Source organism: Anabrus simplex, chromosome 1 (assembly GCF_040414725.1).
Source record: "Anabrus simplex isolate iqAnaSimp1 chromosome 1, ASM4041472v1, whole genome shotgun sequence".
In the NCBI taxonomy this organism is placed as follows: Eukaryota; Metazoa; Arthropoda; class Insecta; order Orthoptera; family Tettigoniidae; genus Anabrus; species Anabrus simplex.
In genome coordinates, this window is record NC_090265.1 from 946,458,017 (window position 1) to 946,484,033 (window position 26,017).

At 44.7% G+C, this 26,017-nt stretch overlaps 1 protein-coding gene across 7 annotated transcripts in view; it reads right to left on the reverse strand.

The window, feature by feature from the left end:
• LOC136857783 (E3 ubiquitin-protein ligase RNF19B) overlaps positions 1-26,017 on the reverse strand; it is a 649,393-nt gene that overhangs the window by 220,864 nt on the left and 402,512 nt on the right. For all 7 annotated transcript variants that reach the window (XM_067136692.2, XM_067136693.2, XM_068225306.1 and 4 more), the window contains one exon: positions 9,108-9,335. In XM_067136692.2, coding sequence (XP_066992793.2) covers positions 9,108-9,273 — 166 coding nt within the window. In that variant the 5' untranslated portion in view covers positions 9,274-9,335. The remainder of the gene's footprint in view (positions 1-9,107; positions 9,336-26,017) is intronic.

The window sequence follows — 26,017 nt, forward strand, 5'->3', positions numbered from 1 at the left end:
TCAGAAGGTCAGTGTTCGTCCAAGACACTCAGCCCAGTATTTCAGCCAATCACTTTTTTTGTGTCAGGAAGTGTCCATTCACTGTCAACACACAACAAAATGTCATATGAAACCCAGAAATATGAACCAAAATGCAATTAAAACACAAATATTTCAAACCTTTTTTTTTTTTTTGCTAGGGGCTTTACGTCGCACCGACACAGATAGGTCTTGTGGCAACGATGGGATAGGAATGGCCTAGGATTTGGAAGGAAGCGGCCGTGGCCTTAATTAAGGTACAGCCCCAGCATTTGCCTGGTGTGAAAATGGGAAACCACGGAAAACCATCTTCAGGGCTGCCGACAGTGGGATTCGAACCCCCTATCTCCCGGATGCAAGCTCACAGCCGCGCGCCTCTACGCGCACGGCCAACTCGCCCGGTTCCAAACCTTTTCATGACTCCTGTTTGTACAGAATTCGAGGATACCCACCTTAATAGCATAGTGTACAGAAAGAAAAGTGGTGTGCGCTCTTCTCTTTTCACCCGTAAACGGACTGAAGAGAATGGTGGTCCTTCCAATAGCGGCAGCACAATCCCTGTTTGCCGGCAGCAGATGAGACTTGTCATTATTGTCATTAGTGTGTGTTACATTTGTGTTAAGTTATTGGAAATTGTATTGCTCTCCATTATCAGTGTTAAGAGGTTTAGGCAGTTAGCATTACTGGTGCATTCATTAGTGAAGAGTGCGAGTTGGGTTATGTATTATAAACATTAGTTTATTTCGCTATTGTGCTTGAAGACAGCAGTGGAAATTAAAACCAGAAGCATTCCCCCATATATTTCCTAATCTGCTCAAGTATCTCTCTACAACAGTTAAGAAACGCAACTCTCCCATGAAGAGGTCATCCACGCGAACAGATGTCGTTATTAAAAGCCCTGATCAGAACATAAATGTCAGTGATAAGCCCGTATGCTTAGTAGTTGAAGACAGTCCTGATACCGCAAATGTCTTGAAAATAATTGCCTTGTTAAACAGGAGATTGAAGAATCAGAAAGGTAATTTCATTAGAATACAGAATAAACTAAGTTTTGCTAAAGCTAAACTACATTTGCTTAAAAACATTTCAGATATAAACTCAAAGCAGTTTTACACAATCAAAACAATTCGTATCTCTCAGCAAAAAGCAGAAAATTATACTCGATACTATGTTCAACAAATGTTAAAACCAAACCCCATGGCACAACAGCCCCGAAGGGCCATGGCTTACCAAGCGACCGCTGCTCAGCCCGAAGGCCTGCAGATTACGAGGCGGCGTGGTCAGCACGACGAATCATCTCGGCCGTTATTCTTAGCTTCCTAGACCGGGTAAAGATATGTCAAGTGAAAAATAAGAAAGCAATGAGATTTTTTTTTTTTTGCTAGGGGCTTTAGGTCGCACCGACACAGATAGGTCGTATGGCGACGATGGGATAGGAGAAGCCTAGGAGTTGGAAGGAAGCGGCCGTGGCCTTAATTAAGGTGCACACCCAGCATTTGCCTGGTGTGAAAATGGGAAACCAAGGAAAACCATCTTCAGGGCTGCCGACAGTGGGATTCGAACCCACTATCTCCCGGATGCAAGCTCTCAGCCGCGCGCCTCTACGCGCACGGCCAACTCGCCCGGTAGGAATGAGATACAGTTATGGCCTACTGAGCTCAAGTTGACGGGGTCGATCCCAGCCCAGTCCAGTGGTACGTGAAGGTGCTAATATGCCAAACTCGTGTTGGTAGATTTACTGGCACGTTAAGGAGCTCTTGTTGGACAAAATTCCGGTACTTCGAAGTCTCTAAAAAAAACATAAAAGTATTTAGTGGAATGTAAAACTAAGAATATGATCATCACGAAAAGTGAAGAGCCCAGTAATTCCACTGTGAGCAGAAAAGAATATATGAGCCCTCAGATGATGATGATGATAATTTATGTTGTCCACATTAACTTCTATTCGTAATGAAGAGAATACGAGTTATAAATAATACCATCCTAGAAGGAAGACTAAATTGAAATACCGGACCGGGAAAACAGTTTACCTGACTTAAGTGAGTCGAGTTTTGGCAAAGAATGCTTAGTGTATCGTTTACCCTGGATACATAGTGCGAAATATTTCAGAAGTGACGCAGTGTAAATTATGCCTACCTTTCTTCCACGGCAAACCGACTGATAATGTATCGGTACCTGCTTCGATAACACTAATTAAAGATCACGGGTCCACACAGAACGACACTTCATGTTACGTAGGCCCTATGCACCGGAAGGTGTTTATAATGAACCGCTGTGAGTGGAAAAGGTTGTTGTGGAAAAGTTACTGTGTGCTAAGACTTTGTGGGATGATATATTTTTTTGAGTGTTTGAATAGTTTAGATGTTATAAGCTATAAATTTCATGTTTCTTCCGTACTGAAGTACAATACAATATACTGTATCAAGTAAGTGATATTACATCAGTCTTGGGACTAGTTTCAGCCACATAGTGGCCATCTTCAGCCAAATAAAAATTAAACAGATTATGTGATAACTAAAACATATGTATAATAGACAAAGACAATGTTGCAGGAATAACATTAAATTACATATAATAACAAAATCTATGGTTATGATCATCTTATCATGATAAGTGGGCCACTGCTTTGTTACATGGCCTGCCTGCTTGCTCGAGCAAGTCGGTGCTTGTTCTACATCAGACATTAGAGATTTACTTCTTTGCCTGAGGGCCTAAGTAAACTTAAACACATATCATGTAATTTAATGTTATAATTATTCGCGCAACATTGTCTTTGTTTGTTATACACATGTTTTAGTTATCACGTAATCTGTTTATTTATTTTTCATTTGGCTGAAGGTGGCCACTAGTGGTTGAAACAAGTTCCAAGACTGATGTAATATCACTTATTTGATACAGTATATTGCATTGAAAAGGTTGACCCTCTTGCCAATTTATTTCTTATAGTTCAGATGTTATTAAAGTGAAGATCATGCGTTGTTGTCCGACTCGTTGGCTGAACGGTTAGCGTACTGGCCTTCGGTTCAGAGGGTCCCGGGTTCGATTCCCGGCCGGGTCGGGGATTTTAACCTTAATTGGTTAATTCCAATGACACGGGGGCTGGGTGTATGTGTTGTCTTCATCCTCATTTCATCCTCATCACGACGCGCAGGTCGCCTACGGGTGTCAAGTAGAAAGACCTGCACTTGGCGAGCCGAACCCGTCCTGGGATATCCCGGCACTAAAAGCCATACGACATTTCATTTTCATGTGTTGTTTTTGCTACTTATACTTGTGTTTCACAACTTGAAGCGTCGAATTTTCTTCCGCAATAAAGAGATACGAAGGGAGCCGGCTGCTTCCAAGACAGCTAAATCGTCTAGAAAATACTCCATAGTGTCCAGAAACAGTCTTTAAATGTGAGTTGCATGTATCAGTTGATTATGTAGATAGGAGCAATAGTACTATCGTAAATGCCTCTGTTTACTGCACGACGCGGCGGTAGTGTTGCCAGTATCATCTGTGCGGCGGTCCACGGCAACTGGTGAAGAGTGCACACTTATCCTTCTATACGCCATGTTAATAGTATATAACACCCCACTGTCGGCAGCCCTGAAAATGGTTTTCCGTGGTTTCCCATTTTCACACCAGGCAAATGCTGGGGCTGTACCTTAATTAAGGCCACGGCCACTTCCTTCCCACTTCTAGCCCTTCCCTGTCCCATCGTCGCCACAAGACCTATCTGTGTCGGTGCGACGTAAAGCAAGTAGCAAAATAGTATATAACAAAACGTTTTAAATGAATTACACAGGGGCGTAGCGAGGGGGTTACGGGTTACTGGAGCTTAGAATCCCTCCCCCTGGACCTTTTACAAAATTAAAATAAATAGGAACTGACAATAAACTAAATAAACATTCAAAGAGACATAACTGTAGAACCAACAGATATGCTGAAACTATTTTCTGAAGAAGCCTCGAAAACTGGATTTTAGGTTTTGAACTGAACATACCATTCGCTGTAAAACTGTTGACCTTGAAATATTGTTCTTGTTCTGTATTTTAATGTACCGTAAGATTTTCTTCTGTATTGCAATTTGAATGTCAACATAATGCAATTGTATCAGTGTCTTTATAATGACAAGTCATGCATGCGCGCACCACACAAGCACCTTCGTTCTGCTCTATCAATATTTTGAAACTATACCCTTCACCAACCCCCATCGGCCAATTCTGGCTAGGCTACTGGAATTACATAACTATGTTTCCATCCCATTCTTTAAAACTATACCCGGAGTACATGGAACCCATTCTGTACAAAGATGACAAAATGACTCTGGTAGATTACCATCATTTTACAAGTTGCTAACAGCCTCTCTCTATGAGCTTCATAAGGTGATACCATGGTTAGATCAGGCACATCCCCTTAAGACAAAGATTTCCATCTCACCAAGAAGTTAGGCTAGCCGGCACAAAGTACTTTCTACTTCATTTCAAAAATGTTGGTAAATGAAGTTTCACACAGAATGCTCTGTCTGTCTGTCTGTCTGTCTGTCTGTCTGTCTGTCTGTCTGAGTCTTCATTTAGCACCATCAAAGGTCTTGCGGTTATTGGAAAAAGCCCACAAAAATCGATGCTGAAGCCGTAATGAGGTATACAAGGCATGATGAAGAGTGAGGTAGAGTGCCACTGCTTTCCTCGAAGGGATAGAAAGTGCTTTGTAGTACTACCAATTAGATGCATCAGTCATACTCCGAGTGTCATTATTCAGCACCACTCACATTTCAGCAGTTTGCGTACTATCACAGATATACGTTTTGCTCTGGTCTGAGCCATAAAAAGAGTAGCAATTATTGTTTTATAAAGGCATGCATCATTACATTCTAATAACCTGTACGACTGTGCTGTCTGTAGAGGTATTGGTAATTATTTGGGGCTAAGATTGATAAATAAATGACAGTGACATATATATATATTTGAAGAAATAAAATTTATGGAAGAGACAGAAAATATGACGTATTATGTTATCTTGAACGAAGGGGTGACAGCTGACTCACCAAATAAATCTATTGCTCAACCTGATACACTGACAGAAAAAAAATATCCAAACACCATGAAATAAGGAATGTAGAATACGGAAATTTTGTCGAGGTAACATATTTAACTGATTAAAGGTATAAGACTACAGGTTAATATCCGCGCGAGAAAAGCCATCGCAAATGTGCCATGCTGGTCCTTTAATAAACAGTGGAATCGCCTGACTGTTGAATGAAGGCGTACAAACGTACATACATTGTGTCATACAGGTGCCGGATGCCAGCTTGTGGGATGGAGTTCCATGTCTGTTGTACTTGGTCGGTCAATACAGGGACAGTTAATGCCAGTTGTGGATGGCGCTGGAGTTTTCCATCAATGATGTCCCATACGTGCTCAATTGGAGACAGATCGGGGAGTCGATCAGGCCTAGGCAACATGTCGACACTCTGTAGAGCATGTTGGGTTACAACAGCGGCATGGGGGCGTGCATTATCCTGTTGGAAAACACCCCCCGGGAATGCTGTTTATGAATGGCAGTACAACAGGTTGAATCACCAGGCGGATGTACACATCTGCAGTTAGGGTGCGTGGGAAGACACGCCGCAAGGCGTCTGGCTAGAAGCTGGCCTTGGGCCCGGTTTCACAGTATACGCTTGGATCGGGCTTAAGCGGGAGCTTAAACTCTGGACGAGTTTCACAGTGGGGAGTGCAAGTGGTAAGCCGAGCTTATCTGTGACTGGCTTAAGCTGTATGAAACTGAGGTTTAAGCTAAGGATTCAGTTCAGATGGTAGAGCGCTGGCCCTCTTATAGCCCAACTTGGCAGGTTCGATCCTGTCTCAGTCCTGTGGTGGGTGCTCAAATTCATAGTTAGTGGGACGTAAAACCAATAACATTAACATTAAATAACTTATATTTCTGAATATATTTCGAGGCTCGTGAAATAATACAGTTTCCGTGTTCCGATATACAGAAAAAGAGACAAAAATGTCGGTCGGTCACTTGCTTTCTTGGCTTACGCTGCGTGAACCATCAACGATAGACCCCCAAGTGTAAGCGTACGAATTGTAGAGCATAGAAACCTCTACAAAAAAAAGTCCGCGATGGTATATACCTATTTCCAACCGTTTTCCCTCTAGAAGCGATTTTATGCTATACTCAGCGGTAAAAAAAATATAACTCCTTAACATTAAATAAATATTTCGATATTATCCTCGAATTCCTCATCGAAATAAATTGTTTGACCTCCTCCAGTATTTTATAAGGATTACAATAACCTTGTCAGGAGATTATTTGCATGAATGGTTCAGAAGTTATGGCCATTTTAGACTGTAGTGGTAATACGTGTCAGCAGGAAGGGCGAGTGACCTTTTTTAAACTTTATTTTTGTTACTATTATTGGAATCACATTTTCCGTTCATTTTTCTAAATTATCTTGGCTGATAAACGATGTATAACCTACAAGTCAATCAATCATGGGCTACGGATGTAAACAAAGATGAGAATTGACTCATTGCGCATGCGCAAGCATTACCAACTTCGGAGATGTTCAGCTTAGTAAAGCTGCACATGGTCCCCGTACTGTGAAACTCGTAGTGTTTAAGCCAAAGAGTAAGCCTTGCTTAAGCGGCGTGCGCGGCTTACTAAAGCTTCGGCTTAAACTCAAACTGTGAAACCGGGCCCAAGTAACAGATTTCGTACAGTTCGTTGCGTCACTGCAGTACCAACTGCTGCTCGAATTGCTCTTGCAGATGCAGCCCACTGCATCACAGCCATACGCCGAATACTGCGGTCCTCCCTGTCAGTCAGTGATGCCACGGGGACGTCCGGAGCGCAGTCTTCTTGCGAGCGTACCTTCTCGTGACCACTGCTGCCAGCACGCATGCACAGTGGAGACATTCCTGCCAAGTCGTTCTGCAATAGCGCGGAAGGAAAATCCACCTTCACGTAGCCTTATTATACGGCCTCATTCAACCACAGTGAGCTGTTAATACTGGCCTCTTCTTCGTCATCTTGACCCACTCACAATCTCACAAGTAACCAACGTTGTCACACAGTATAGCTCGTATTTAAAGCAAACCTGATGTGCAACGTCATGCGGCCACTACTAGCGCCACGCGAATGCGATTTGCGAAAAATGTTAATAACGTCATCTTTCAGATGTATAAACAAGCCTACCACAAAACCCCGTCTTAGTGTTTGGATTCTTTTTTCCCACCAGTGTATGAAGACAGGGTTGGATTTTTAATTATAAAATTGGCTTTACGTCGCACTGACACAGATAGGTGTTATGGCGATGATCGGATAAGAAACGGCAAGGAGGGGAAAGGAAGCAGCCGTGACCTTAATGGAGGTACAGTCCCAGCATTTGCCTGGTGTGAAAATGGAAAACCACAGAAAACCATCTTCAAGGCTGCCGACAGTGGGGTTCGAACCCACTATCTCCCGAATGCAAGCTCACAGCTGCGCGCTCCTAACCGCATGGCCAACTCGCTCGGTAAGTTGGAATTCAAGAGGACACATTGATCCAAATATTTTTTTTTTACAGCGATGGGAATAATTTGCCACGAGAGATTTTTTATGAATTTCCAACTTCTTTGAAACCATTTAAGAAACGATTATGTAAGCGATTGAGATGAACTTTCCACCTAGATGACAGCCCTAAATGCAGATTAGCAGTGATTAATAAAAGGCGAATGTCTTGCCCTTTTAAATGAATAGCGTATTAGCGATCTTCAGACCTTTCCGTTACCAAACATAAGCAATATGATGCACAAAATATCCTAAATGAATGTCTAAATAGTTTTTCTTTATTTTCCATAAACTTAGTATGACCGGGCGAGTTGGCCGTGCGCGTAGAGGCGCGCGGCTGTGAGCTTGCATCCGGGAGATAGTAGGTTCGAATCCCACTATCGGCAGCCCTGAAGATGGTTTTCCGTGGTTTCCCATTTTCACACCAGGCAAATGCTGGGGCTGTACCTTAATTAAGGCCACGGCCGCTTCCTTCCAACTCCTAGGCCTTTCCTATCCCATCGTCGCCATAAGACTTAACTGTGTCGGTGCGACGTAAAGCCCCTAGCAAAAAAAAAAAACTTAGTATGTGGCACAGATCCTTATAAAACTGAATTCTTGGACTGTATAAAACCCGAAGAATAAATCATCCCACCGCTGCACGAAAGACCCACTAACTATAAAATCAATAAATTGTAAACCCAGCCAAACAATGAATGTAAGAGGCTATTACCTGGATTAGAAGGGGACTGGAAACGAACATTTACGGAACTAAATAGTTTGTAGTATCTCAGCAATCAATCAAATCTGTATGTGAAGAGAAAACCTTACAGGTATATCAAAAGTAAAGCAATAGACACAAGTACTACAAAATGGAGCACATTATTTCTAATGGATCTGAACTACTCACTTGTGGCCTCTGGATAAAAGACAGACATGCTACTACATAGCTGCAAAAAAGAAGCAAGAGGATGATTGATTTTCTCATTAAACAATACACGGAAATAGTATTCCAACAGGGACCTCTCATACAGGAATAACTGGAAATGAAACAGTTGACCCGCTGGCAAAGAAAGACGCCATATTTCCAATCACACCAACACCACCAAACTTTGCGACTGTTAACAGATCTGTCAACCTCAAAACACGAGAAGAATTCGAGCAGACATCTTTGCCTTGTCCAAGCTACACAAAATCCAAAATGAAGTTATGGGCCAATCTCAGAGTAACATCTATCTCAGAAAAATTAAAAGAAAGCAGACTTGTATGGTTTGGTTACAATGAAAGAAGACCACCGAGTTCAGAATATGACATTTGAGGCCAAAATAGCACTAGAACGGGTAAAAATATCATGGAGAGCTAGAGTTAAGAAGGGCTTGGGCCTTGGAAAATTCCAATGCTGATTACGCTAGGGTCCAAGACGGGATGTACTGGAGGAGAGCGACCAGAAAAGTCAACCTATTTAACCAGGTAAAGGTGGGGAAGAAGGAGTAGAATAAGAAGGATGGTGGCTGTCGTTCCTACTTGGCATATAAAAATAATGCAATACAAGTCAAAGAAGATGTTACCTGAGTTCTTGGGTTTTGATGTCCCGGAAGTAGCGCGACCTATCCTCCTGGCGACGAGAGGGCTGGAGTACAGAAGTCTCCGCAGCGAGAAACGAGCAAGACCACGCTTACGCTGGTTCGTGGTGGAGCAAGTCGAGTGACTGTCGATGTCATGAGACTTGCGCATTCTGCCATTGGTTTAGCTACAAGGGTGTCTCATCAGCATCTTCGCCACCGCTTAGTTAGCATCTGGAACAAACAAACAAAAAGTAACTCCCAAAATATACTCGAATATTTAAAAGACATACGTACTATTCAAAAATAAAAACAAGTCAAAAGTTATTCTCACGAATATGGAATTTGAAACACAAATTGAAAGAGAGGTTATCAACTAAATGTACATTATGATTATTGTCTGGAATTAGGATTGACCCCCGTCCAATTTTCGGTGGGACTGTCCTGGAATTTAACACAATGTCCTGGATCCCGCACAAAATACATACGGGTCCCTGCTGACATGCATACATGGTCTTGACAAAACTAAATCAGAAGATTAGATTTGGGTAGATTTCTTTAATGGCCAAACCACCACCATTGAAAATCCACAGCCTGTTTCCAGTCACTCGACCGGGTCAGGAATGGAATGAATGAAGCCCCATCTAGCGGCGAGGATAAGAACTGTGCCGGCCGCCGAAGCCTATTGCACTCCTCTGGCGCCATTATTAATGAATGACATATGAAATGAAATGATATTACCATTCCTAACTGTTGACAAAGGTGTGCCTCTGCGTAGCGCTTAATATGCAGAAACGCAGGGTCATATCTCCGAGAGTTGGACGTATCTGCGAAATGTATCACGATGTGGTCTGCAATGATGAAAGGAATCTTAATTCTATCTCCATTAATTGAGATTCCGGGGAATGAGGTCACGTTCTGGACTCCGACAATGCGGCTAAGTTTTGTCCACACTTGTAATGGCGGAGTATATGCCGTCATGGAAGACTCAAGTAGCTTTGTTACTACCTTGATCAAAAATGGGCTTTAGTACGGAGGCGCTTAAAGGTATATGGTTGGCAATCGTAGGATTCCGAGGATAATGCTTAAAAATCCGCCGGTGATCATGTATGGCTGCTGCAATTTCGTCGGTGCACCGTAGAACCTGTTTCCGGAGAACACCACCAAAGGAGGAAGTTACTGCTTCCTCTGCAGGAATGAGAATTCCAGTAGTAATGGAACAAACGTGGTCGTCAACAGACCCCAGCAATGCATCAGCCATCACTGAGCGTTTTGAAAATTCTGGCCAATTTGCCCGCCGAAGTTTTTTTTTTTTGCTAGGGGCTTTACGTCGCGCCGACACAGATAGGTCTTATGGCGACGATGGGATAGAAAAGGCCTAGGAGTTGGAAGGAAGCGGCTGTGGCCTTAATTAAGGTACAGCCCCAGCATTTGCCTGGTGTGAAAATGGGAAACCACGGAAAACCATTTTCAGGGCTGCCGATAGTGGGATTCGAACCTACTATCTCCCGGATGCAAGCTCACAGCCGCGCGCCTCTACGCGCACGGCCAACTCGCCCGGTGCCCGCCGAAGTAACAAGGCCTTCGGTAGCTTGTACCGCCTTTGATTCAAGAAGCGTGATAAGTACGGGGAAGTGGTCACTATCACAGAGGTCACTGTGTATTTGTCACCATAACAGGGAAGCAACTGCACAGCTGCACAAGGCAATATCGAGTTGGGAGAATGTGCCATTTGCGCTGTTGAAATGTGTAGGTTCCCCTGTGCTGAACTCACAAAGATTAAACTGGTTGATCTATTACTCAAGAATCCTCCCCCTAGCCCACGAATACGGAGAGCCCCACAGGGAGTTACGTGCATTCACGTCTCCCAGCTAGAGGTAAGGAGAGGATAATTAAGCGATCAAATTCTGGAGTTCATGAATGTGAATATCATAGTCTGGTGGAAAGCACATATTGCACAACTCTGTCTACCAGCAATGGAGCGCGAACTACACCCAGTTGAGTTAGTAGCGGAATTTCTTTACTGAAGATGTCGGAACGGGCTACAGTACAAACGCCCCCAGTCGCTACTCGGTCTTTGGAATAAAGACTATATCCTCTTATAGTTGTGTCGTGTCCAGATCTCAAACGAGATTCCTGTAGGTTAACTATGGTTGCCGTAGAGACGGGTATCAATTGACGTAACTCAGTTAGGCAACAACTATAACTACAGCAGTTGCACTGTAACAATGTTATTATGTGGATGGATAACGCAACGAAATTAGGACAACTGCTTATCGTCCTTTCGGCCAGCTACCTGCCATTTTCCGTTGTCATCCACCTACGATACGGAGAAGTTGTTTCTACTGCCTCCTCAGTAGAAGGCCACTTGGTGACTGAGTACTCCGTAGATGGTGAGCTCTCCGATTTGGAACGGTGGGCCTTCTTCATGGGCGAACTGGTTACCCCAAGAAGGGATCGAGCAAGTGGACGTAGGGGGCCTGTCACTCTTGGCCGCCATTTCCGTATTCTTTGAAGGAAAGCCAGCAGATGGTTTGCCGGTCTTCATCGGGGATGATGTGACCCCGATCAGGTTGGAGAAGGATTATTCTCCGTTTTCTTAGGGGAGTGTTGAAGGTTCCCCTCATCCTCTTTCTTGACGTGGGCTTCGGTAGGGTTTCTGGAGGAAGATTCTCCAGCCCTAGACGGAGAAGTCTTACCCCCCTCCCACCCCCACCCTAGTGGTGGCGAACTTCCCAGCCGAACGTGTGTGGGAGATACTCTTCCCAGACGACTTCGGCAATACCGTTCTTACTGATGATGTCGGTACTGATTGTACTTGATGTTCTTGAATGCTTTTGATGTATGTTACAATATGCAGACTTGTTGATGGTCTCACTGGAGCGGAAGCTACGAAACTGGCAGGTGTAATTTTCACTTTATCTGTCTTCTCAGCGAAGGAGAAGGATAATTCCCGAGAAGCAATGGACTTTAAATTTCCTCCCGGCATCTGGGTAAGAAAGTTTATCCAGTGTCATTATCTCCTGTCTTATTTTCATCCTTGAATGTAGGACATTCCTTGGACCGAGAGGCATGCTGGCCTGTGCAGTTTACATACACGGATGGTGGTGTGTATTCTACACCAACATGTTCCCATTATCCACATGCCCCACATATCGCTGAGCCCTGGAACAGCGGTGAAGTGAGACCAAATCTCTGACAATAACACCTCACAGTAGCTGTTATATACGGCCAGACAGTCAGGCATTACATATATACTTTAATAAGTTCAGGCAGTGTCTGCGATTCAAAAATAAGGATGAAGGCACCCGTGACGTGTAGATTTGCATCGACACGCCTCTTGAGCCGCTCAACGTCGGAAGCTCCCCGACGTGCAAGGCTCTGGACGAGGTTTCCATCAGAGGCCTGTATTAAATCCGTGTGAAAGACTGACTCCTCTACAGGAATTCAGGGACTTGTGCCTCTCAACCTCCACAGGCACTGGTTCGAACATAGTAGCTTCCAGTAACTTCCTGCTCTGTCCGACTGTACTAGCTTTGATGAGTCAGAGCCATCACGTAGCTTCCGCATCTCATCAACCTCGCCGCAAACAATCTTTCCGAAAGTATTGCTTACCAAGAAGGGGCTTTCCGGAAGGAAACTTAGTTTATCGACCCTGGAAGCTACCAGGTATCGAAGCAGGTTATCCTCTCACATGTCAACAACTCGATTGAAACATTTACGTTTCTTCCCAACACCTTTAAAAGATCCCGTCTGAAGGTCGACAGCCTTAGATGAATTAAAATTAAAGTGTCCAGGTTCCGTTCTTGATCCCACGAGTAGCTAGGGAAATATATGGGTCAACCCTCAGCACAGCCCTGCATGCCGAAGTAAGGCTTTACACTCCTGAGTTCGCCCGGTATATGGAGGTGGGTCACTAGCTACTACTCTTCCAGTAGCCACGCATCACCACGACCCGAAACTTGTGTTTGGGGCAGGATGAAACCTCCACACACATGCACTCACGCGGAAGACGAACATTCTATCCGATGCAGACAGGCTGGCTAGACAGCCAGAGAAATAAAAATGAAGGTGGTTACGATAGGAAAGAAATACAAATTGAGGAAAAAAAGCACAGATATATCTCAGGCAACTCGGAGGTCACCTTACTTAAGCCCATATTTTCTTCCTGTCATGTTGTTTAAAAAATATGTACGTGTAAACCGGAAATCTACATGACGTATTACCATTGCTTTCATGTTAAGACGCAAATAAAACACTCAAAATATTGCCTTCGGTTATTGGGTGAGTAGGAGTTGTTCAGCCGATGGATATTTGGCAAAATGGAGAACGAAAAAAGCACAGCATTTCGCAGGATATCGGCATTTGTGTTACTGCACAAACGTAATGAAGTAACTTCTGATCATAACAAAACGAGTTTCCACAACGAACAACACTTGTATGATGATTAAGTTTATCGAATTTGTGTTCAATATTTTGAACTGCGGAGTAACGCCAACCGAAAGATCGAAATTACAATCCTCGGTCATAAGGAATAAAACATAACATTCCAGGCAAAAAGAACAATATACCATCCAAAAATGAAACTGCATTTCAACGAGGAATGATTATGATTATTGCTGTTTAAAGGAACCTAATTTTTAGCTCATCCGCCTTTAACGAGGAATACTAAAGAGTAATGGCCACAAATACGCACCGATAGTTACTGGCTTCGGGATATGATGCCAACAAACAAGCTGCTAAGCTAGAGGCAAAAGAATAGCCAATTAGCGAAGAATGTATAGATGTAATAATAAAAGGCTGAGCGTAAAATGATGGAAAGAGTTCACGACCCAGCGAGGGAACTGAGGTTATGATGTTCCTAGCATACTTTTACAATGAATATTAACTGAAGGAAAGCATCCATCTACCAGGACACATCAGGAGGGAACGAGAAGCTAGTTTATATTATGCTGGCTTTGTCTCTTATGAATGCTAATCCGCTGAAATGATGAAATATGTTCAATTTGTTTGCAAATAATCTGTACTATACCCCATGAAAGTTTAATGTCTGTGTTGATAACCAAAACAAAACTGTCTTAAAGAAATCAAAAACGATCATAATTCTTGACCTTAACACAGCAGCGGGAAGTCCAAATGGGGAACGATATCTACGGCAGGATGTACAAAGACTTTACCTTACTAACATAGTCCATTAATAAACTTGTACCTTCAGAACTATACTCTGTTATCCAGTCTTGCAAGCCCTCCCTGCGTGATGGTCTCAGCAATGGTATACTACGTAACATTTACGATGTATATAATCTTGGACGTGTCATTCCACTTCGAAAACTTCCCTTCTTCCGATACCTGTAATTCTAAATTTTTCAACAAGCAAACAAGAAAAAAAAGAGAACACAATATCTCAAAAATATAAATTACTTGCAAGTGAAGTAAATATAATCTATTCTAGTCTCATTAAGAACGTGAAAAGGGTCCACAAATAGCTTGTCGATGCTTTTCTCTAAATTGAGATAGACCTTCAAAAATTATTAGTACTGCTTGCACGACCTCCAGCGCTTTCGCTGAAGTGAGATCTAAAAATACTTCATCGGATCATCTAAAATGAAAAACAGGCGGTCAAAAAGTGAACCGTATGGCTGCGTGCCAATTGGCCACTCCAATACGTGTCTGCTTGAGATACGTGTCACGGCCATTCTACCACAAGGTCATAAACAATCCACTCACGAACCACTGACCCATTAGCGTTTTTTTAAGAAAACGCAAGTGTCTCGCATGGTATGTGCAATAAATTATGTTTCATGAATCAGGGATGGAAAAGGGAACGCAGAAAGACATCTCAACACAATTTCAAATATTGTGGCTGGTGTAACGTCTTAGATAATGAGTCCCACATACTAATGAGCATTAGGGAGCATGGTGTAGTCCTCATAATAGCGTAGTTGATATTACGGAAAGGTTCACTGGGACTTACGTAAAAAGCAAGCATATTTTAGGTACCAAAGACATACAGAAACATCAGTTCTTCGTGACCAAAAATCTCATTATTATAAAACGAACGAACAAGTTGGCCATATGGTTTGGGTCGCGCAGCTGTGAGCGTGCATTCGGGAGTGGGCTCGAAGCCCACTGTCGGCATCCGTGAAGACTGTTTTGCATGGTAAAGCGTAATATCAAGAGCAAATGTCATGTCATTTTTCTGAAGATTATTTGTATGTAAACATGTCTACGATTATTTATTTCGGAGCCGACATACACCTGTATATACAATGTTTATATATAGCTGAAACCAAAGCATATATGAGAAGCTGCGAAGACAAAGGGTGAATTCAACACACGACGAGAATGTTATGATCCATGTAGAACAGTAATGGAAGTCAACTACATCGAATTCACACGTCTCTCCTTTTGATAATACGCATTGCAGAAAACCGAGAAAATATTTTGAACAGTGTAGGTGCGAGTGCGAAGGGCGAATTCAAAATATCTCCTCTTCGTTTACATAAGAGACGGTGCATTTTCAAGAACACCCACCTCTAGCCGAAATAGTGACGGCATGATGAACGTCTTCTTCTTCTTCTTCTTCTTCTTCTTCTTCTTCTTCTTCTTCGGTCCGGATGTTTGCGACCATCAGGCCTATTGTAGTTTTGTTCACAGACCTTCGGAGAAACTCGGCACATGACGGTTCAAACCACTGACGGAGATCTTTCAGCCACGATATCAGACGGCGTCTAGGACCTCTTTTCGAGAAGATCATGCCTTGCATGACGAGTTGGAGTATTGATATTTTTCCTCCTTGGGCTTGTCGTGTCCGAAATATTCTAGTTTCCGCTTCTTCACAATTTTCATTAGTTCTTTATCATGGCCGATCCACTGCAGGACTACGACGTTGGTCACCTAGTCCAACCAAGATATTCTCAGCAGTCTCCTATAGATCCACATTTCGAACGCGTCTATTCTCTTCTCATTTGCTTGCGTTACGTGGCTATCATACTGCAGGTACGTCTCTACCACCAGCCGCAGTTTACTGCTCCTAGACAATCCATATACCGGGCGAGTTGGCCGTGCGGTTAGGGGCGCGCAGCTGTGAACTTGCATCCGGGAGATAGTGGATTCGAATCCCACTGTCGATAGCCCTGAAGATGGTTTCCCGTGGTTTCCCATTTTCACACCAGGCAAATGCTGGGGCTGTTCCTTAATTAAGGCCACGGTCGCTTCCTTCCCACTCTTAGGCCTTTCCTAACCCATCGTCGCCATAAGACCTATCTGTGTCGGTGTGACGTAAAAAATCCATAGTGGGAAATTGGTAGAAAAAGGAAACTTTATGAGTTCACGACTTGAATGTTGATCCTGAGAAGTACGGAGAATTTCATCCGTTATTTGATGATATTCGAAATGACGAAGAACGTTTCCGGAGATACTTCCGAATGAGTACCAAGACATCTGACTACATACTTCAGGCTACACGTGCTACCATAGCCAAACAGAACACGACGTTTAGAAATGCAGCAAGGTAATGCACACAATATACGCAGTATTACAACAACACGCATGACGACTTGCAGCGCAAGTTTATGCACTCGACCCTCACAGGGGAAATGGCCACTGAAAACACCCTTAAAACTTTTGATCTTTTTCGGCTTGGGCACGCGTCCATGCGAACTCGCTCGGTTTTCACTTTTAATAGCCCCGCGCTGCTACAAATGTTTTGTTTCAGTGGCGGAATCGGTTGGGCTGGGACGCGCTCCGCCTGCAGTGTGAAAACCACCTTAGCGTCCACGCCTCTACTCCATACAACAGAACAGGGTAGCCATAACACTCGACGAGCAGTTTGGTCGATATGATCAGATCTTTGGAGCACAGCAAGGGTCTTATTTTAATGAAGGTCGATCTGGCAATTTCTATTCGGGATCTGATTTCTGCGTCGGGGTCCCACTGTGCGCTGCAAATGCTTCCTAGGTAGACAAATGTGCCATCTTTCTCAATTTCTTCGATTCCTGCCCTCGGCGTGGCTGCACTTTTTGTGCGGCTTATCATTATGAACTTGGTCATTCTTATGATTAGTATTTAGTTCTAATCCAGAAGCTTCGCTCGCAATTCTCACTCGATCCATCAATAATTGGAGATCCCTCAAGTTGGTGACTAGCAGAACCGTGTCGTCTGGGTACCGTAGGTTGTTCAGGTACTCCCCGTTCATTCATATGTCCACTTCTAGACCAGCCAAAGCTTCTGCAAAGATCCCCTCGAAGCAAACATCGAACAGAGTGTATCATCTTCTGGTGCTGACAGCGATCAAATGCCTCGGTATGATCGATGAAACACACACAAACACGTAACAGCTAACATCCTTATATTTCTGAAACAGAACTTGCAACGCCAGACTTGCAGAATCCAAATTGCGTTTCGCCCATGTATTCTTCACAATCGTTATAGAGTCTGGCATGTATCATAATCAGAAAGACCTTCAACGCATGGCTCATGGTTCGAAAATAATCACATTTCTTCGCGGATAGTTTCTTTCTGTGGAGTTTTCTCAAGGCCTGTACGTTGTGTATCAACGCCCAAATAAAATCGAAAGAAAAATAATGATTTTATATCATTTGGCGAGATGAAATGGCGTATGGCTTTTAGTGCCAGGAGAGTCCGAGGACATGCTCGGCTCGCCAGGTGCAGGTCTTTTGATTTGACACCCATAGACGACCTGCGCGTCGTGATGCTGAAATTATAACGAAGACGACACATACATCCAACCCCCGTGCCAGCGAAATTAGCCAATGATGATTAAAATTTCTGACCTTACCTGGAATCGAACCCGGAACCCCTGTGACCAAAGGCCAGCACGCTAACCATTTAGCAATGGAGCCGAACATTACATTTGTTTAAATGTAATGTTACATTATAGTGTGTTTTTCTTTCGTAATCGTTCGTTGTTCCGCCCCACATACTGTAGTTACTACCAGGCTCTGAGGTTGACATATTTGAGCACCTTCATATACCACCGGAATGAGCCAGGATGGAATCTGTCACGTTGCGATCAGAAGGCCTGCTTTAGAGGATGAAACCGACAGCTTCACGTTTGATGATTACAAAATGGGTGAGTTTTTATTTTTCTATTTTTAAAAAGTAGTTGTTATTATTATTATTATTATTATTATTTTACTCGCTCTTCTTCTTCTTTATCTGTTTACCCTCCAGGGTCGGTTTTTCCCTCGGACTCAGCGGGGGATCCCACCTCTACCGTCTCAAGGGCAGTGTCCTGGAGCTTCAGACTTTGGGTCGGGAGATACAGCTGGAGAGAATGACCAGTACCTCGCCCGGGCGGCCTCACCTGCTACGCTGAACAGGGGCCTTGTGAAGGGATGGGAAGATTGGATGGGACAGGCAAGGAAGAGGGAAGGAAGGGGCCGTGGCCTTGAGTTAGGTACCATCCCAGCATTTGCCTGGAGAAGTGGGAAACCACAGAAAACCACTTCGAGGATGGCTGAGGTGGGAATCGAACCCAGCTCTACTCAGTTGACCTCCCGACGCTGAGTGGACCCCATTCCAGCCCTCGTTCCACTTTTTCAAATTTCGTGGCAGAGCCGGGAATCGAACCCGGACCTCTAGTGGTGGCAGCTAATCACACTAACCACTACACCACAGAGGCGGACACTCGCTCTTATGCTAGTAAAATGTAGACAAAATAATCTTTGAAGACAGTGAAAATGTACTTACGGGTACAAAATAAAGTGATTACATAATAAATTCTGTTGCACGGTCCTCCGGGCGAAAATACGGTCCATTTTCTTTTATCTCGCGTAAGTTACAGATTTCGCGTCTTCAGAGGTTGGCATCGCTGCTTGATTATTACCCGCGTGGTAAGGAACGAGCTGACTGTGATAACAGACGGACGTGCGTACGTACCTTAGGGTACGTCCAAGATGCACGCTGGTTTTCTGAGTCAGACAGTCGGCGCTGAATGTCTGACTCCGAGTGGCAGGTGGGATGTGGCCATTATGAAAGCTGGTTGTCAGATCAGACAGAGCTGCCACAAAAGAAAAGATATGAAATACAACTGATCAGTGTAGCATGGAACTAACAAGAGAACAGGCTGCAGCTCTATTGCTGCTAAGTGACAATGTTACAACCACGTTAAAACGAATGAGAAGTGATATACATCCAATAAATGAATTAAAATATATTTACGGGAAGTACAAACACCTTTTTCCACAGTTACTTGTCGACGAAAACAGATTTTTGAATATTTCAGAATGAGTTCGGATACGTTTTGTTTTATTTTGTTAAAATTTGAACACAGGCTTACGAAGAACTGGGCGAATTACCATACTCAACACGAAAATCAACAGCCTGCGCGGCAGGTTGTCTGAAACCAGAATGAACGAATCATTCCGGTAAATATCTGAGTCAGATTACTAGTGCGCAGGCTTCCTGCGCGCAGGTGCATTATGGCCAGTCCCGCTTAAAAACACAGGACATACTTATGTCGACTCGGCGCCAACTGTCTGACTCAGAAAACCAGCGTGCATCTTGGACGTACCCTTACGCTTCCTTACTTGAGTGACTTTCGTTCATCTCGTATGTAGCGCTTTGTGTGGCCGCACCTTTCAGTCAATCTCCTCGCTAGGAACTAGTACGTATCAGTACACGTCAGGAAAAAATTGTCAGTACGTGTGTATTTTTAAGTACACTTCACTTCAAGAGAATTTGTCTAGTACTTATCAGTACTACTTCTCTTTCAGGATTCTATTATAGCTATCATCGGGAAGATTGCAGACAACAGGGTATCCACCGGTAAAGAAGTCCTGAGGATGTTCTGGGCAGTGAACGTGAAAGATTTGAAGTCCCTGAGTTGTTTATGTACTACTATGACAAGAGGCAGTTGACGGAATGGGGAAACTTGGACAACACAATCAGGAATATGCTGCTTCAACGCTACCGCCTTGGAGGATAAGGCGACCTGTCCCGGGACATTGAGCCTCTTCTCCCCCCGCCCCGAGGATCCGGCCCACATCGAGTAGTACGCCATGAATTTCATATTGCTCCAGGTTGTCCGAATACCAGGCAAACGTACGAACCTTTGTTACATAAAAAACAGCGTCATGCAGCCTGAGGAACCGCCTGGCACGGGAAGTGAACCAGGACGCCAGCTGTCAGCAGACCTGAGACGATGACGACCGCGGGAGGCTGAGGCGTGGTTGCCCTCCTGCACTCATGGACGCCACGGCTGCGAGGACCGGACCAGACAGAGACGCACCAGTACGTCGAGACGGCGCAACCCAGGTCGTACTGCCCTGCTTCCGCACGTCGAAACAGACGACTAAGTTCGCCCGCCAGGAACGTCCATCAACTACACGGACCACCCAGGAATGGTCCACCACGGGGACACAATTCAGGACGACGCCCCGGACAGCGGACGTCAGAACGAAAGTGGTGGCGGACGACACTTGGCGTTCGGATAGCACTAGATTCAAGATGCATACACCTGAATGTGCCCTACAGGACAGAGAACACACCAAGGAGGCAGCGCCCACCGACGACACTACTAGCCAGGAGGAAGAAGGCAGCGCTACTGCGGGATTACCCAGGCCGTCACGGCCCCTAAGTCGCAAAGTGAAAAACTACCAGAAGGCGGCCTCATCGCCAGCCGAGCACAGACGTCGCCAAGAAGACGCTGCCCCCGCACCCATGAATAAACCCAGGGAGGCCGTCAACCCAAGAAGCAATCAAGAAAGGACTCCAACGGAAAGCAACAACCAGGTGGGATCAGAACGTCCCATGAGCAACTTATACAGTGTTTCCACTGTATGAGGTGGAGCCACCGTCAGGTAGACTGTGGGCTACTGGTACGATGAAACCGCTGTGCTGGTGACCACCATCACACAGCCTGATCGGTACCTAGGGCAGCGCCCGTGTGGACAAACTGTATAGGAATCCATCCGGCCAATCCGGCTTCCCACCGCAGTTGCCCCGTCGATCGGGCCAAGGCGCGGGCAGGGAAGGAGGCGGCCCGGCGCCATGCTGCTCATCCCCTCCAATGGGTGGTGTGAATAAAAATGAGCACACACTCTTTACTCGCGAATTTAGAGCAGGCAGTCGCAATGAGGTGAATAAAAACCGCCTGTCTGAAACAGTCACTCGCAGCAGACCTGTGACCTTGAGCACACACTCCAGTCGCTCGAGTAGCAGAGTGGGCGCTCCAGATTGCTGGTGAATAAAGATAAAGCAGGCTCTCTTTCCGGTAAGCGCCTGCTCATGTTTTTTGAGCTAACTCAGTAGGTGACTTCAAATGATAGTGTCAAGTTCAATAGCATGACAGAGGTAATGGTGGTGGTTAATCGGAAAAGAAAATTATATAAACTTCGCAGAGAATCATCTCAACTTGATTACAGAGTGTTATAAAGGTCCAGTACGGAGCGTGCTGAAGAGCCTCCGTGGCTCAGATGGCAGCGCACCGGCCTTTCACCTTTGAGTTCCGTGATTCAAATCTCGGCCACACCATGTGGGATTTGTGCTGGACAAAGCGGAGGCGGGACAGATTTTTCTCCGGGTACTCCAGTTTTTCCTGTCATCTTTCATTCCAGCAACACTCTCCAATATCACTACATTTCATCTGTCAGTCATTAATCATTGCCCCAGAGGAGTGCGTCAGGCTTTGGCAGCCGGCACGATTCTTATCCTCACCGCTTCATTCATTCCATTCCTGACCCGGTCAGATGACTGGAAACAGGCTGTGGATTTTCAAGGAGCATGCTGAATGGTTAGCGGAGCATTTCATTGGGCACTCCAAAGAAACAAAATGTGGTGCACTAACAAATGAAGAAAAAATGTAAATCTTCTTGCGTTATGTTGGTGACCCTGGGTTTCAGAGTGGAGTTGGTGAATACATCTCGGAGAACTGTGTCAAAAATATATTCGCAGGTTTTGACATGAACAGAAATGAAAGCAGATTATTAGATAAAATTCCAACAAATGTTGCTTAGTTGCAGGAAGCACGGGCTAAGTGGCAAGAACGTTTGAGCTTCCCTTATCCTGTCGGAACTGTAGACTGTATTCATATACAAATTCAGAAGCCACATGTTCATGGGAATGACTACTGTTGTATACAAGGAACTTGGTATACAAGGCACAACATAAAAGTTTATTGCTTCAACACATTTATACAATATGTACATGAAATAGAACGAAACTTTTCTTGAAGCTTGTTGAGTTGCACACGTTTAATGTTAATATAAGGTAGTAGGCTGAAGGCCTGAATGATATTTACATTTGTATAATTTGAGATTCCTATATACATTCAATCTTGTCTTGATGAGACAGTCTGTTCAAACGAGAGAATTATCTTGATAGTCGAAAACTATCGGTCATGTATAATAACAAGTGGAACTTGTTCGTATTAGCAGAATGCTAACAGGAGGCGTATAACTTGCAAGGATCTTGCGTCTAGTGTTCATATCTAGCAGAATGCTAGGATGGGAGTCGGAGCACTGTAGGGGACTTGAGTGAGTAGCAGAATGCTTGCATAGGGTGCTCGACGTGGCTACGGGATGCAGGATGAATGAGGCAATGTCCAGAGGTGAAACCTCACGGCCAGGAATCAGTCCACCTGTTCAGAACACATTTTTAAGAGGGTACCTCCGTGTCTGACTTGCGGTGTAGTCTGGTCGTTGGACACTGTAGGAGTCCTGGAGAGGCGAGAAACGTTGCTCATTTTATAGCGCTGGCTGACGTCACAGACGATCACGTCAGCGCACTGCAGTCTGCCTCGTGGTCTTTGGAAACGTCATGTTCGGCGGGCTGCGGAGCTTGTAGGCGCGGAGGACACACACAACAACTACATTTGCAGAAAAGGCGTCCCTAGCATTAATGTACAGGCCACTTGCAATGGAAAGGAAGAATTCAACCAGTGTAGATGTATCACGGCCTGACTCTATCTATGACTCCCGAATTTGGAGGAACTCCGATGTTTGCAGAGTTATGACGCCTCTGTAGGAAGTCGAAGGGATGACAACTTGCTTATGTCACGCCGACACACACAGGTCTTATGGCGACGATGGGATAGGAATGGCGTAGGAGTAGGAAGGGAGCGGCCGTGGCCTTAATTAAGGTACAACCCCAGCATTTGCCTAGTGTGAAATGGGAAACCACGGAAATCCATCTTCAAGGCTGCTAACAGTGGGGATCGAACCCACTATCACCCAGATGCAAGCTCACAGCTGCGCGCCCTTAACCGCACGCCCAACTCATCCGGTCCTGCAGATCTGGCTCCTTAAAATTTCATTCCATTGTCAATATATTATTTTCATCATAATTAATGTTTATTATTTACGTTATAGGCCTACCATTTTCCTCAATTTATTAATGTCGTAATATTCAGGCTATGATTCCCTAACTTTCAGACGGCCGATGGTAGGGTTATTCTCCCCCTGCATCAGATTCATCAGCCGCTTCTCCCATTATTATAATGATATGCATTTGTTTCCCGTACGCTTCAATTCTACTTTATATTTCAGTCTTGTTTTCATGTTTTGTAATTTTTTACCAACAGTTGCTGGGCGGAAATTCTTCTTCTCCTTCTACCGCTTTTCCCACCTCTGTGGGGTCCTGGGTGCGAATTGTGTCGCACATGTGGATTTGGCCCTGTTTTACGGCCGGATGCTCTTCCTGACGCAACCCTAGATGGAGGGATGTAATCACTATTGCGTGTTTCTGTGATGTTTGGTAGCATAGTGTGTTGTGCGAATATGAAGATGAAAGTGTTGTGACAAACAAATACCCAGTCTCCGGGCCAGAAGAATTAATCAGAAGCGATTAAAGTTCCCGACCTAGCCGGGACCCTCTGAACCGAAGGCCTCAAAGATTGACCATTCAGCCAATCAGACAGTTGTTGGACGGAAATGTTTAAGTTAAATTTAGCGAGTAGTTCACACTGAACTGAATTTATTTAACTTGTGTTCTTGTGCTTCTTATCTGGTAACTGTGACTTTGAAATCGTAATTGTATGTTCCTTTAAAATGAAGATAACAGCGGACTGGAATTCCACACTGTCGTCTGGCATGTTAAGCATTGAACTACCCGGAAGTCATCGAAGTGTTATCACAGTCTAAGGTGTTATATGCATGGCACATGCACGACCTTGATCAGTGACACTGAATGGCTGCACCAGACACTCGAGTGTACGTTGTGCTTCCGCTCTATGTTTTTATTCACCGCAAATGCGGAGTGGAAGCTCATCGGCAGGGAGACACTCAAGCACTCAGCGAGCACACGCTCACTTGCTTGGACTCATTTTTATTCACACCACCCAGTAAGTCCCCGCCCCGGCGGGCGTGGCTACATTCTCCGAGATAGGAAACTAGGCATCAGGGACCCCATTTAGGCCAGGCTGTACAGCAGGTCCTAAGATTTCTCGCGACAAGGCTTGGTATACTTGGGGACAAAACATGACGACCTCAGTTCCTGGAAGCGAGCCAAGCCAGTAGTCAATCACACCCTGCACCCTGCTGAGTTAACGAGCTCTAAATGATCCTTGTTTGTTTTGGAGAGGCTGCCAAACCACTTTCTTCCTCACTCTCTGTAGTATTTACCCCTTCTTCATGTAGAGTGCAGTTGCCGATTTGGCAACTCTGGCTGCAGTAGAGTTAGTAAATCCTATAAGTCGCTAATAGACAGAGAGCTGCCGCTGGAATGTAGTGGTGTGAGGCGAGGTCGTCATGATTTGTCCCCAACTATAGCCGGCAAGGCCCACGCTAGTCATAGCGGTGCCTAGAAGGAATGATCCCCGAATAATTGAACAAGCTTGGAATTTCTTAATGACTCTTGCATGATACATTTTCCTAACTAATACTACTCCTGGGCTTTTCCAACCCATATCCTTGCATGTACTATGTATAATTTCCCAGATTTTACCTGTAGGCATTTTTCTATGTCTGCATATGGGGTTAATCCCTAGCCCTTATTAACAACCTAATAAACAATCTGCCTGGCATATCAAGCACAACAGCCACGATACTTCCTTCGTATCAGTACTTCCCAACCCTCTCAACTGTATCTTAGAATTAACATAATGTCGGAGGCGTTGTAGCTTGTGTTGTTCGCGACGCCGAGGGTGCGCGGGCTTTCCCCCCCCCCCCCCGCCAAGTAAAACCCGCGTAGTGCACGGTGTGCTCCAACATCTTGTGCTGTAAAGTGGATGACCATATCACTGATTCCCATCACGCTGATGTCCAGGCGTTTCATCTCCTGAATTGTATTATGGATTTTTCCTCCTTCGAACATACTACGAACATTCCAAGTACAATACTTATTTTCCAGACTGAACGGCCCCGAAACGGTCCCGAAATTCGGGGCGGGCGTGGATAAAATTTGCAGGCTTGATGATTATTCTGGAAAATGTAACGTCGTGATTTTCCGTGGCCTTCGGCATCGCAGCAAAACACCCGTTCCGTACCTCCAGCTCCGCGTGTCGCTGTCTATCCCGGGCCCTTTCGGCACGCGAGGTCCTCTTCGGCCTCTGGCCAATTCTGTTGGAGCTACTGCCCACCAACAAGATGGGTTTCAGTGGCACTTCCTCCACTGGGGAATCATCATACTCCCTGAGGGTTCCTCCGCCCAAAGCCGTTGGTCCCCTAAGGGGTTTCGGGTTTACTGGCCGCCACCCGATACTCAGCATGGAGTCGCTGGCTGCATGGTCTAATCCATTACCACGGCAGGGTAACATGACCAAACAACTGAAATAAGAATAGGTGAAAATTTGGTTTTTGTTTTCGTTGTTTTTTTAATAGTAGGAGATGATTTGACTGGAGAGAACTTGTGTTGTGGCTTCCTAATTTATTTATTAGAGATATTCGGTCCTTAAAAATATTAAATATGTAGATACTGGAAGTAATTCAGTTAAGCGTTTTCTGAGCAGGTATACT